This window comes from Crotalus tigris, unplaced genomic scaffold (assembly GCF_016545835.1).
Source record: "Crotalus tigris isolate CLP2741 ecotype Arizona unplaced genomic scaffold, ASM1654583v1 scf7180000017737.1785205, whole genome shotgun sequence".
NCBI classification, from domain to species: Eukaryota; Metazoa; Chordata; class Lepidosauria; order Squamata; family Viperidae; genus Crotalus; species Crotalus tigris.
Window position 1 is genome coordinate 444,085 of NW_024096603.1, and position 14,825 is coordinate 458,909.

The 14,825-nt window shown below is 34.8% G+C and overlaps 2 protein-coding genes across 17 annotated transcripts in view; one reads left to right on the plus strand and one right to left on the minus strand.

Moving 5' to 3' along the window:
* Positions 1-14,825, plus strand: part of DEGS2 (delta 4-desaturase, sphingolipid 2) — a 226,031-nt gene that overhangs the window by 117,319 nt on the left and 93,887 nt on the right. The window lies entirely within an intron of this gene.
* EVL (Enah/Vasp-like) overlaps positions 1-14,825 on the minus strand; it is a 227,488-nt gene that overhangs the window by 71,540 nt on the left and 141,123 nt on the right. Inside the window, exon 1 of one of the 15 annotated variants that reach the window (XM_039339698.1) lies at positions 10,144-14,511. The exons of the other annotated variants lie outside the window; for them this stretch is intronic. Within the exon in view, the coding sequence (XP_039195632.1) occupies positions 10,144-10,216 (73 nt within the window). The 5' untranslated portion in view covers positions 10,217-14,511. Of the gene's footprint in view, positions 1-10,143; positions 14,512-14,825 lie in introns of those variants that run through there. 15 annotated transcript variants of the gene reach the window in all.

Sequence of the window (14,825 nt, forward strand, 5' to 3'; positions counted from 1 at the left end):
ACTTGGTTTACTTCGCACTTGGTTCAACAGAAGTACTAATGAGAGTAATCTAGGAGTCCTAGTGGACAACAACTTAAATATGAGCCAGCAATATGCTGCAGCTGCCAAAAAAGCCAATCTAATCCTAGGCTGCATTAACAAAGGGATAGTATCAAGGTCATATGAAGTGTTATTACTACTTTAAATTTCCTTGGTAAAAGCACACTTGGAATATTGTATCCAGTTTTGGACACAATGAAACAAAAAAATGTTAAGATTCTAGAAAAGAGTGCAGACGAAAAGCGACAAATATGATTAGGGGACTGGATGGTAAAATATATTATGAACAGTTGCAGAAATCAGATATGTCTAGTCCAGTGATGGCGAACCTTTTGGAGACTGAGTGCCCAAACTGCAACCCAAAACCCATTTATGCCTTGTCGAGTGCCCGGTGGGTGTGGCCCATTGGCTGGGTATGGCCCATGGGGTGGGCGTGGCCCATTGGGTGGGCGTGGCTGCAGTGGTAACGGCAGACTGGGTGGGACTAAAAAGTTCAATCAATCAATTCCAACTTTGCAAGACCTTTTTTTTCCCACAAGAAGTTGAAATTGATTGATTGAACCTTTTTTTCCACACGGCGGCGGAGGCCTAAAGCGAAAAAGTTTTATAAAACCCAGCTGAAGGCCTAGGACTGGAGCGACAGTGCGTGTGCTCACAGAGAGGGCTCTGAATGCTGCCTCTGGCACCCGTGCCATAGGTTCGCCACCACTGGTCTAGTCTAACAAAGTGAAGGGCTGGGGACACATGTTAGCAGTTTTACAATATTTGATGGGCTGTCATAGAGAAGAGGGAGTCAAACCTATTCTCCAAAGTACCTGAGGGCAGAACAAGAGATAATGATGGGAATTTATCAAGGACAGATCCGATCTAGAATTAAGGAGGAATTTCCTGACTGTGAGAACAATTAATCAGTGGAACAGCTTGCCTCCAGAAGTGGGTGCCCCATCACTGAGGGTTTTTAAGAAGAGATTAGACAGCCACTTCTCCAGAATAGTATAGGGTCTCCTACTTGAGCAGGGGGTTGAACTGGAAGACCTTCAAGGTTTCTTCTAACACTGTTACTCTGTATTGTAAATTGTTCATTTTCAAAGGTAAATTCTTTTGTCAAAGCTAGGTTGGCTGACTAATTTAAAAATGTCTCTAAAACTTTAGATTTTGCTCATCCACATTTTCTTTCTGCAGCTATTCTGGCTGTTCAAACTTTGGAACTAGGTTGAGAGTACACTTTGGTAGGGTCTGTTGTAACTTTGAGCAGTTGATAAGCAACTGGTCATAAGGGGAGGACTATGAGGAATTGCTCTGAAGAAGTGCTCAGTTCAACAATACAAATAGGTGATTTCATTGATTTATTTGATTCTTCACGTGTGACTGACCTAAAAGTAGCCATAAGACCTTTAAAACAATTTCCAAATTTAGCAAAAATAAAATCATTTAATTGAGAAAAACTTTAGTCAATAGGTATCACATCTGCTTACAGCAACAGCAATAGCGCTTAGACTATATAGCACTCCATAGTGATTTACAACATACTCTGAGAGGTTTACAATGTCAGCATATTGCCCCAAACAATCTGGGTCCTCATTTTATTGACCACAAACGGATGGAAGGCTAAGTCACCTTGAGCTGGTCAGGCTGTGGGCAGAGTCAGCCTACAATATTGCATTCTAACCACTGCACTACCATGGTTCTTATTTCATAAATATATGGAACTTATCTCATTCTGCACTTATTTAGAGCAAGATAAGTTAAAAAAAAGAAGTAGCACAAAATCACGGTGTAACCATTATGTTCCTAAATCTCCAATATCACTTTTGGGGGAGGCCAGGGAGAATGGGGATATATAACTTTAGTATCTCAAGGACTTCACCATGTTGAGATACATATACTAAAAAAATTGCCCAAGAAGTTCGGGAATTGAAGGAATAAACTGGATACTTAAATACTGACAATATTTAAAAGTTACATTGGATAACAAAGGTTTTGCTTCCTGAACACTTTGAAATATATCTTAAAGGTTTTTGGCTGCTGATCACAAAAATTACCTGTACTTTAACCTATTTATATAAATCTTCTGTTTTTACATAATGGAAATGTACAACCTTCAATACCTCTTGGCTATGCTGCGCATATGAAAAAAACATATGAAAGCATGGAAATGTTGAGGCATATCCGATACAAGTACAACCAGAATATCTGTGAAGATTTAAAAGTAGTGGTTCTACTGCTTGGAATGCAGCTCGGACATAACAAGTACTGCTGTTACATATGCAAATGGGACAACTGTGCAAGAGAGTTGCGCTGTTTTAGAAGGAAATGGCCACTACAAAAGAATTTGGTTCCAGGACAGAAAAACATGGCACATGAACCACTTGTTGATCAGGAAAAAAAGATATTCTTGCTTCTGCTTTACATAAAATTTGAACTGATGAAAGGTGAATGAACAAGGTGAGCGAGGTTAGGGTTATTTGACAAGAACAACTAATGCCAAGATTAAGGAAGGCATTTTTGTTGGTCCACAGACCAAATAGACCACCAGTGACAAGTAGTTCGAAGATCTGCTAGTGGGACCAGACAAAATTGCTTGGAAAGCATTCAAGGATGTTGTTGAGAATTTCTTGGCAACTACAGAGCATCAAACTACATTCAGCTGGTTGACAAACATCTTACAACATACAAGACCATGAAGTGCAACATGTTATTGAAGATTCATTTTCCACATTCACACTTGGACTTCTTTAGTGCAAATTTAGGTGTAGTCAGTGACGAATGTGGTGAAATTTTCACAGGACACTGTCACAATAGAAAAACAGTATGAGGGCAACTGGAATCCATCAATTCTGGCTATTATTGGACACTGCAGCAAAATGCATTTATATCACTAAATATAGAAGAAAATCAGCAGCAAAATGCTTTTAGTCCTGTTGAATTCATGCAGCATGTTGGAATCATTATGTGATTAAATATATTATAGACATTAAAAGTTAATTTAATATTTCTCAAGATTCCTACAAGATACAGTCATTCTGAAATTATATTTACGTTCAGTTTGAATGGATCTAACATAATCACCAAACATTTTTCAGAAAGCAAAACTTTTGAAAAAAATTGTTGTCCAGTGTATTATTATTTTTTTTGCTTCAATTTACTTTCCATGCTGGGCATAAATTTTTGAACATATCCAGTCTGTAACATCACTTTACAGTGCCCTTGGCCTTTGCCTCATTAAATTTTCTGTACTATGAACAAAATCAGCCATTTATATAATTCATCAGTATAATGTTCCCACCCCTTTATCTATTATTATTTCTATACTGCCAATTTCCAAAGAGTCTTTATTCAATATTATTCAGTTGTGATTACATTAACATTTTTATTTAATTTGATCATGCAAATCTTCTCAACTATAGTCTTTTGCAGTGAATGAAATCAATAAGAAAAGTTTGCTACAAGGGTGTCTCTATCAAAACATTAGCATATCCTTATGTGACATACATGCTGTCTTTAAATTTAGTGTGTGAACTGTTGAGACAAACTACTTAGGAAAATGCCAGCCAAGAGATTTCTTGTTCAATTCTATCTTCTCTGTGGGTTAATTAAAATGTTTGGCTAATAACAGAGTCTTGTGTTTGTTCAGATAAGCCAGGGGTTCCCAACCAGGGGTGCTTGCACCCCCTGGGGGTGTGAGATGATATTCCAGGGGATGCGAAAACTTGGGTTTTCAAAATTATAGTGTATATGCATAATTCGCTGTTATTTCGAATTTTTGTAAGAGGTGCGAGAATATTTCAGAAGCATTTCAGGGGTGCAGGGTATAGAAAAGGTTGGTAGCCGCTGAGATAAGCTATGTATCACTAGATTTGAGTAAAGGCTAAAGAATACTAGATGGCCAATATTCTGAGTTTATCGTAATCTGTTGCTCTTATATTACTAGTAAATCATGCAAATATAGTTGGCATTAAGTATTTGCTCTCAGTAAAGGCAGTTTAATAAAGATAGTAACTTCTGCAAAATAGTGCCCATCAAAACAAAAAACATTAAAAATTATCCATCTCACATTTATTTTTGATTTGACTCAGAAATGTATTTACAAATAGGTTACTGAAATTGATTGAAACAATTATTCAATAGACAGTTGGATCTTGTAGTCATATTCATATGATTCTATTAAAAGGTTTAGATCTCCTTTTTCACTTTCTGAACTTTTTTCATATCTATGAATGAAAGTTTATCAGCGCTTAAGATGTGTCATTCTTGATCCATAACAAATTCACCAAGAAGCGACTTCCTATCCTACTTTTCTTGCTATGTGTTGGAAGTACTTTCTGATTTGTGTCACCTCAAGCTGTACTATCCAGTCTGCCTGCTATAATTCATTTCAATGAAGGTAAACACTTCTGCTCCAATTGGCTACTATGTACTTTGGCAAGATTCTCCTTCTCTTCTAGACATTGGTTGCTGCCCTCCGTGACCATTTAATGTCACCAATAGAACAGTGACAAACTTAAAAAAAAAAAAAAAAAACCAGAGAGAGTAAAAGCACAAAGCCATTGATGGAAGACTGGCATGATGAATTCTTTGTTTTTTAAGCCAGGTGAAATTATCTTGAATTCTGCTATTTTTCCTTTTTAGCCCAATAGGGAAAGTAGATAAACCTCTTCCTTCCTTCCTTCCTTCCTTCCTTCCTTCCTTCCTTCCTTCCTTCGAAGCTTCCCTCCCTCCCTCCCATCCATCCATCCATCCATCCATCCATCCATCCATCCATCCAGAAATGGCAAACAAGCAATAGAAACCCACAATCAACAGTCATGTTAAATATAGTCTAAACAGTGGAGAAAGAGGTTGAAATTCAGAAAGCAATTTCTTAAACTGATTTCATTTTTAGCTTATCTATGTTTGGCATTTAAGCAGTTTAAGCCTGCAATGCAGAAAAACTTGGTGTCTCTATCATTCATTGGAATCCTGGAACTTTACAAATGGTTTTACTTCCCCCACCCTGATAGGCATTGATGACATTTTATGAAGTCTTTTAGATATTTATTTTGAACAGGATACGATGGAGAAACATTAGTGTTATAAGGAAAGTCAACATTTGTCAGATTTACAAAGAGCAGGAGGCAGAAAAAAAAATCAACCCTGAGTGTTTAATAAAATACATAAACAACTGATGTTTTAATTAAATTGATTGCACCAAAGAGATTGCTTACTTTTCATGCTGGAACTTTACATATTGCATGAAGTTCTGATAATATTCAGTGACAAAGGTCTGCAAAGCATCAGATAAAAAGGGGTGGTCCCCCCCCTCCTATTCCATGGCAAAAGAAATTTAAAAAGGGATAAAATAATTCAGGATATGGACAGAACTATTTTACTGATCATGTGAAGTTATTCATAGACTTGATGGATAGTCCCAAACAAACTTTAATCTATGAAATAGTAATACTAATTATATAGTTCATAGAGATAATACACAAACACATGTATAGCAAATAACAACACTAATTCTTGAGTTTATCTTACTTTGTTTTTTAAAAAATATTTTAAAGTTCTTGTAATGCTAACAATAATTTAAAATAAATTATGTAAGAGTACTAAAATACAGGTTTCAGATATAGATAATTACTTAAATGAAGCCAACTTCCCTAAATTAACAGAAGATCAGAAACAAGAAATTAATAGTCCAATTACTAATGAGGAAATTGAGATAGTGATTAAAGAACTAAAATTAGGTAAAGCACCGGGTACGGATGGTTTGACATCTATTTATTATAAAACTTTGGTACAAGAGATGATTCAACCTTTAAGACAGCTTTTTAATAATATATTACAGGGTTTAGAGATCCCCCCGTCATGGGGCAGAGCCTTTATATCTTTAGTTCCAAAAGAAGATCAAGATCTTACTCTACCAAAGAATTATAGACCTATATCTCTTTTAAATGTAGATTATAAGATTTTTGCAAAAATATTAGCTAATAGGCTTATGAGGGTTTTGTGTCAGATTATACATAAGGATCAAACGGGTTTTATAACTGGAAGGTATATGAAGAATAATGTCAGACAAATTATTAACTTATTAGAATATCTAGATAAAAATAATCAATTCTCTGCAGGATTGATATTTCTAGATGCTGAGAAAGCTTTTGACCAATTGAATTGGCAATTTATGTTAAGACTAATTGAGAAAATGAATTTTGGAGAAAAATTTTTACAAGCTCTTGGTGCTATTTATCAAAAACAAACGGCACAACTTATAGTTAATGGGGGTTTGTCAGAGGTTTTTATAATAGAAAAGGGGACTAGACAGGGATGTCCATTGTCACCTTTGCTGTTTGTTTTAACTTTGGAAATATTGTTGATTAAAATTCGAGAATCACAGCAAATAAAAGGAATAGAAGTTAACAAAAAAGAATATAAACTAAGAGCTTTTGCAGATGACTTGGTAGTTACCCTGTCCCAACCTACTCACTCCGTAATAGAGTTATTACAATTGATATATCAATATGGACGGGTTTCGGGTTTTAAAATTAATAACAATAAGACTAAAATTTTACCCAAAAATATGACTAATATGGATAATCAGACTTTGGTTAATTTGACAGATTTTGAGGTTGTTGATAAGGTAAAATATCTGGGGGTTACTTTATCTGTCTCTAATGTAAAATTGTATAAAAATAATTATGAAAGGTTGTGGGTCAGGATACAAAGAGACTTGAAAAATTGGGAGAAGTTGCAATTATCTCTTTTGGGAAGAATTGCGGCGATTAAAATGAATGTCCTGCCTAAATTCCTTTTCTTATTTCAAATGATACCTATCTTAAAGAATGAGGTCAATTTAAATGAATGGCAGAAAGGTATCAATAAATTTATCTGGGCAGGGAAAAAGCCAAGAGTAAAGCTTAAAATTATACAAGATATTCGTGAGAGAGGTGGACTCAAGGTACTGAATTTGAAATTGTATTATGATGCTGTGGCCTTAACATTAATTAGTGATTGGGTTAATTTAACAAATGTAGAAATACTCCTCTTGGAGGGTTGGGATTTACTTTTTGGATGGCATGCCTATTTAATTTTTAATAAAAAAGTTGACCGGGTTTTTAAATCCCATATTATAAGGATTTCTTTACTTCGGGTTTGGAGGAAATATTACAGAAGTGATTCTAAAATACCATTATGGGCTATACCTTGGCATGCGATAGAGGGGATAAGGAGAGGAGTTAAGATGGATAGTGTTTCTTATGCACAATTGCTTAGATGGGATGGTAAAATTTGGCAGTTAAAATCTTTGGAAGATTTAGCACAAGAAAATATTATATATTCATGGTTTCAGTACAGACAAATAGCGGACAGATGGAAGATAGATCGTAATGTGGGCTTGCTTAGAGAAGATGAAAATTTTGTTAAACAAGTAAAAGATCAAAGACGAACTCATATTAAGAGAATTTATGGGTTGCTAGTAGAATTGGACTCAGAACCAGAATTAATTAAAGAATGTATGATTAAATGGGCACAAAATTTTGGTGAACCAGTTCTACTAGATACCTGGGAAATCATCTGGGTGAGAAATGTTAAATTTACACAAGCCCAGAACTTAAGGGAGAATTTTTATAAAATGTTTTATAGATGGCATCTTGATCCACAAAAAATGTCTCGTATGTATCCCGACTTACAGCCCAAATGTTGGAGATGTGGTTGTTTGGATGCTACTTATTACCATATTTGGTGGTCGTGCAAAAATATAAAAGCCTTTTGGATTAAGATATGGTGGAATATTCAAAAAATTTTTAGAAGGAGGGTAAAATTTACCCCACAATTGTTTTTGCTAGGTATTGTTACCGATTGTGATACTAAGGAGGTTATATTGATGTTAAATTTAATTATAGCCGCAAGGTTGTTAGTAGGGCAATATTGGAAGAAGGAATCTTTGCCTACTTTGCAAGAGTGGTTTTCTAAAGTATTCTATCTGGCAGAAATGGCAAAGATTTCGGCTTTTTTAAAGGATCAATCGCAAGAGAAGTTTTTTGTGGTATGGGAAAAATGGATAGATTTTATACAACATAAGTTGGATATAAAACTATTACTTAGTTTATCAATAATTTATATACAAATTTTAATATCTTATAGATTGTATTATTTTTTCTTTTTCTTTATATGTTTTATTATTATTTTACTTTCTTATATTTCTTTTCTTCTTTCTTTCTCTTTATTCTTCTTTTTAAGTATTTTCTTTTTTTCTCTTTAATATTTATGTCTTTTATATATATATATATTATTGTTAATTATTCTATTAGTAGTTTAAGTAACGTATTTAGACTTATCTATGGTTTATATTTTTTTTTTAAGAATTCAAGAACATTTAATTAAGCCTATATTCAGCTCTGGGAAAGTTGAGGGAGGGAGTGGGAGGGTTGGGGTGGGTTGGGGAGGGTTGTTTTTTCTTATTTTGTAAAATTTTAAAAATTTTCAATAAAAAAATAATAATAATAATTTAAAATAAGTTATAAAACAGTATTTATTTGAGGACTGAAAAAATAACATGCACCATTAATTAAATTTAAATTAAGTTAATTAAAACATTAATCCAGAAGAGATTTTTTTCCCATGAAGAGAAAGAGCTTTAGAATTTTAAGGTTTTGTTAATCTGCTTTCTTTTAAATAAGTATGTACATAGTACATATTTTCATTAATTCTATGAGAGTGAATGGAATATGACCAACTGCTTCATGCCAAGATATAATCATCCTTGGGACTGCCTACATCAGCCTTCCTTGGCCTACATGTACTTTTAGACATGTAGGAATGCAACTCCCATTAATTGACAGTCAACATGGCTGAAGGCTGGAATTAACCTCTAACACACATGAAATATCCTATACGCATATGCTTTTCCATTGTGCTGTGGGTGTGTCAGTGAATTCCCTCACTTCTAACTTCTTCAATCTTTTGTAATTGAAAAGAGAAGGTTGCAATAACCCATAATATGCTCCATTCTCCAATGTCGATGCATTCTGTTTTGCTGGTACTGTGTTTCAATACCTGAGAATGATGGTCCCAGAAGAAAAATAAAACCTCACAGTCTAAGCCAATGTGTCATAAAACCTTAGAGAATCATTAAAACAGACAGGCCCTCTTTATGAAGTTTATCACCCAGCATAACTTTTCTGAAAAGTTCTGTATTGTTAAAGCAGTTATTAACATACTACCAGGTTAAGAAAAAACTGTTCATTTTAAAGCAAGGCATGCAAAGCAAGTTTATAAAAGGCAAGGGGAAAAAGCTCTGTCATGCTTGCTTCAGACCTTATGCTTTCATGCTATTCTTGTTAGTCTTACAGGGAAAAGAATGGTGCACTGGGGATAATTTACAACCCAAATTAACCTCAAATGGCCAGAAATAAACTCTGTGGAAATAACTTCTGTGTGCCACTCTTCATTCTTGCAAGTTTAGGGTAGCAGAAAAATAGGGTAATATAGCTCAGTGAATAAAAAGTAAAAAAAAAAAAAAAAATCCTTCTATTTTTCAGGCTGCACACTAAAAAATAACTCACAGAAATATTATATTATACATTATATGTTATATATATTATGACAATAAAATTCTGTGAATTTTATTTGAAAACTAACAAAATATCCAGGCCTGAAACATTATTTTGTTTTCCATTTTTCGTTTCATTTCTATTTTTATTTCCTCTTCTATTCTTTTCCCTTTTTAAATTCTTTGAACTTGTATTCTCCAACACTAAATTGTCTTCCATAGAATGTACATAATAGCCTAAGAAGAATCTGAATCAAGTATAATCAATTATTATCCAACACAGTTACTATTTTTTGTTCCTCTCCTCAATAAATATTATGATTATTCTATACAATGATTCTATATGGGTTACTTAAACCATCTGAAAAGCTGAAAAATGTGAAATTTATTTTGCAGAGAACAGGGTGTCTGAACCTACAAGATACTTTTAGTTGCCCTTGTTTTGCAAAGAAGCTACTCCCTACCCTTCACACTTGCAAACTGCAGCACTTTCGTTCAGATTTAATGCACCAGTAGATGATATTGGCAAGGCCTTGAGTAACTTGCCATGCTCTTAATGAACAGAAACTGATACTTACTGTGCGCACTCAAGCTGATAGTGGCCCAACTCACTCCCTTCAGATGACCATGCCGAGTCCGTCGGACTGGCATTTTTAAAACATTAGGTTACTTTCCACGTTGCAACATAAAGAGAGACAAAACAACTCTTCCAACTGATTTTTGCATTGGGCATAGAAGATACTGTATCCAAATGACACATCCGGAAGAAGGACTTTGCAGCTAAGCAGCCACAGAATCAGTCTCCAGCATAACAAGAGAAATCCCTTGGGTAGAAAAGTTCCAAGTGGGAAAAAAAGAAAGGAGGGGAAGGGAGAGAGAAGAGTAAATCTGGATCACAACCAATAACCCTAAAGACTCCTTGAGATATTTTGGACCTAAAAATCCTCCAATCAGAGACGTGATGACAGGAAAAAGCAGACACATATCTCCCTAGACCATATATGTCATAGATTAGGCAGACTTTGGAAGGACTGAAACAGGAGATGAGTCTTTGAGACCCATCAACCGGCATCACATGTCACTTGTCAACATGAATTACAGCAGAGTTTTGAAAAGTGGAATTAGTGGGTGAAACAACATGCATTAAAAGCTCTTTTACATATATATAATAATACTGACATACATATTTATATATAGGGCATTATTACAAGCACTCAGATTCAATTGCTAGGGGATGATTTAAATTTTTTTTCTTGCAAATCTGTTACTTTTCCCTAGTTATAAGTGCTAGGTTTTTTTTTTTTTTTACAATCTGGTAAAGAATAGAACTAATATAACATTAATCCACCTGATAACAGCTAACAAATCTAGTGATACAAATTAGGAATCTATAGCTCATTCTTTGGAACTTGACGCTAAAAGCAGGTCTTTTTTCCCCAGTTACTTATTTCCATGGTGAATTTTAATAAGATTAATAACAATTAGTCTGCAGCAAATAAATGATGCCCCCAATTAGCAAATGATTTAAGAACTGCATATTGCAGAGAGAGACTACATGGAAATTCAAAAAATTATATCACTGTCAATCTTCAATTAGCTTCCACTATTTAAATTGTCATTCTGTGTCATAAATGGAGAGAAAATAGAAAATTAATCTATACAGAATCATTCTTAGTGCACCTTTGCTAGATAAACTTAAGTATACGAGAGCTGGAGATTAGAAATGAAAATATTCTGACACAATCTAACATTGCTTAAAGATATTTTCTGCCAGTTAGAAGCTTAAATGATAAAGTTCCAGGGCAAAAATGAAAATAGGATGCTGTAACCTTATACTTTATTTGTAATTATGCTTACCTATCCAGAAAAAAGGTACTGAAATCCCAGAGAATTCCCTAGGAGGCTTGAAAGAAAATGTGGTGGAGACTTTTCACTGATGGACGGACAAGTTATAGCATTAGTTTATCCCATTTTATGAAGGGCTTATTATGGTACAATATTTTAGTGATGCAGGAAAGAGCAACTCTGCCAAATGCCATGCCATGGGTAGTTCATCTGTGCACTCTCTATGATCCCTGAGAATATGCCCCATAATCCTGACCCTCTCCTCATCGTTTTAATCCTGTCATCTAAGGGCAGGAAATCAGACCTAGACAATCTATTCCAGCTGCTGTGAAAAGAGGTATCCCATTGGGGGTTTCAAAGAAAGAATTGGAACTCTAGTTTTCATAAACTTTCCTCAACCCAATTGAAAAGCAATGCCCACTAGAATAGTATTCTTAAGAATTTTTTAAAGTGAAGACAAAAAAAGCCTTTTTATTTCTGCCTTACTAATGGAGGTTTGACTGAACATTGGATAAGGGGATTCCTTTGTTTCTAGTTCCCTATTCCAGACACATATACAAATGGTAATGTGATTATTTGGCCCAACATTTATCCTTAAAGAATAACTTCATTTGGTTTTATATTCCAAAGCCTAATCTCACAAAAAGATCTCTCTCACACATTCCTGTTAAGTTGTATGGAACAATATTAATATAAATGATTAAGTATAACTCAGCTGTCCCCAACTGATGTATTGACTGAATCAATTATCCAACCACAGTAAGTTTGATTCAGCCATCTCATTCACATAAACAGTAAGGGTTAAGTGCCCGTGCTTAATTCTCTCCTAAGGATTTAGTAGGACTTGTTAAACAAAGCTGGAATATACCGCCACGGGGTCTTTTTTTAAAAAAAAGATTTTATTCTAATATAATATATGGATTGTCTCCATAAATAAGCACATCATATGAAACCCATGTCAAAAAGAAGAAGACTAAACAAATCCGTACCTATGAGCAATGGGATAAGAAGCTTTACACTACCTAGTCACAAGTTCCAGTCTGGCTGAATTAAGTAACATGATTATCAAATGATAGCCAAAAATGTACTCATGACGGGTCAGTTGTTCTTACTGACACCTAAGATTTTAAAATAGACAACTTTCATCAACAGAATGCTGAAAAACATTCTTAATCACCTGACTTACCAGGAGCTTATTTTAGTATCATTATTTGTTCACATGTACTATGATATTACTACAATGGTAGGCTGTTCTGTTTTCTCTTTATTTTAAATTTGTATATGCTGTCCAGTCCCAATATTTGCTCAGCCCACAAATATTCATGACAAATAAAATTGTTAAATCCCAATTAAAAACTCTAAAATTGTGAAAAGTTTTAGAAGACCTGTATTAAAAAAAGATTTAAGCCCTCTTCTAAACTGTAATATAAAAGAGGAGTTTCAGCTTCAGTGACAAATTATTACATAATCTGAATTCATCTTCAGAATTAGTTGCTGATATTATGCAGGATCTGCAAGACATGTGCCACTGAATGGATGCAGGTGGACCTGCATCAAACCTGAGCCCAAACTATGTAAAGCAATGGTTCTCAAATTTTTTCTTCACTGCCTTTAAATACCCCTTTGTGTCCACATTTCTTCAACCCTTTGACAACCCCCTGTGACATCATGCTCCTCCAGGAGTCCGCAGACCACAGGCTGAGAACCACCAATAAGGTATTATATAGGACAATGAGTACCTTGAATTGAGACCAGAAAGGAAATGGCAAGTCGTGCCGCAATTTGAAACAGTTGTGATATGGTATCCTCTGGAAGCACCTGCAGCTACCATTCCTGTGCTCCATTCTAAGACGTATAAAAGTTTTGTTCTATGAACACTGAACTGCAATAATGCATCAAGAAAATTATTTGAATGTGCCTAATCAATGCCAGGTTTCTTACTTCTAGCAAAGGATACAATTTTTTATCAATCAATGCTGAAATGCTCCCTTTCCCTGATGTAATTTATCTATTCAGCATTAAAGGCAGATCCCCAAATGTGAAGAGGAAATGCAACCTTATTCAATAAAGGGATATTTTCAAAATCTAAAGTCAGCCTCTGGAATTGACAATTCTGTTTTATCCAGATTTAGTTTCAATTTGTTCTCTTATATTCAGTTCTTTATAACCAGGAGACAAGCAAAGGATTTTGAGATATCCAGGGAAGGGAGAAATACAACTGAGTATCATAAGTACACTCTTGGTAATTAACTTCAAATTCATGATCTCTCTCTCAGTATAGAAGAAGTATTATATATGCTCGCTGTCTTGAATTACTTATAAAAATAATAAAAGATGGGATTAAAAAAATAGATAAATTTAGATTAAAAATTATCTAAAAATAAATAAATTTAGAAACTAAGAAGCAAAGAAATATTAGTTATTGTATGGTGATTTAAACTCAGCTGGTATCACTGCTTAATATAGTGTGTTCTCACTGACATCATTCCCCAAGGCAGAAGTCTTTATTTATTTTGCTCTCTTTTAATTGGAGACTGAACTTAACACAGCAAAAATAACTTGAAAGATTTAAATAATAGGAATAAAAAATAGGGTGGCAGCTCTGAAATCTGAATTCTTTTCTTGCAAAGTATATGCTCTGCTTGAACTAATGGGATAAACTGTTCTGATTTTTAGGATAGTAGAAGGTCTTTCTCCCTCCCTCCCCCAAATAATTCAGAAAGAAGAAAAAATATTGGAATTGAATATGAATATTTTGACTGTCACTAAATTCTAGGATATTTTTAATTTCTATTTCAAAATTCACCATATTTTTGAAATATGCACTTATAAATCCAGACTATATTAAATTCATGTTGTTGCTACCTGATCTTTTTAAAATTGAATATACTGGGAAATGAATTGGATCTTCTGTTTGCAAAGTATGAATATTGCATTGTTCTTAAATTCAGAAAAGATAATTCCCTCCTATCACTTTCTTGTACCACTAGGAGTTAGAACAGCAGTTCTCAACCTGTGGGTCGCGACCCCTTTGGGGGTCAAACGACCCTTTCACAGGAGTCTCCTAAGATCATTGGAAAACACATATTTCCGATGGTCTTAGGAACCTGTCTCACTTTCAACTCCCCCTAAAATTCTTCATTCAGGCAGGCTTCCAGAGTTCGGCCGGTAGTATGCAGGTAACCCCTCCCCCCTGTCCTGCCACCTCCCACGGCACCGCGCCATTCTGCGTCCCGTGCCTCAAGCCTCCATGGCACAGAACCGCTGGCATGGTCCCCAATTGCCGGTGCAGGCAGTCCTGGAATGGCCAGGGTTGCAGTGCTGGATGTCTTTTGTTCCTCCTAGAAGCCGGTAGCAAGAGAAAGAAGTCTTTCAAACTTCAAGCTAGCTACTGGACACCTATTCGCACTTTTTT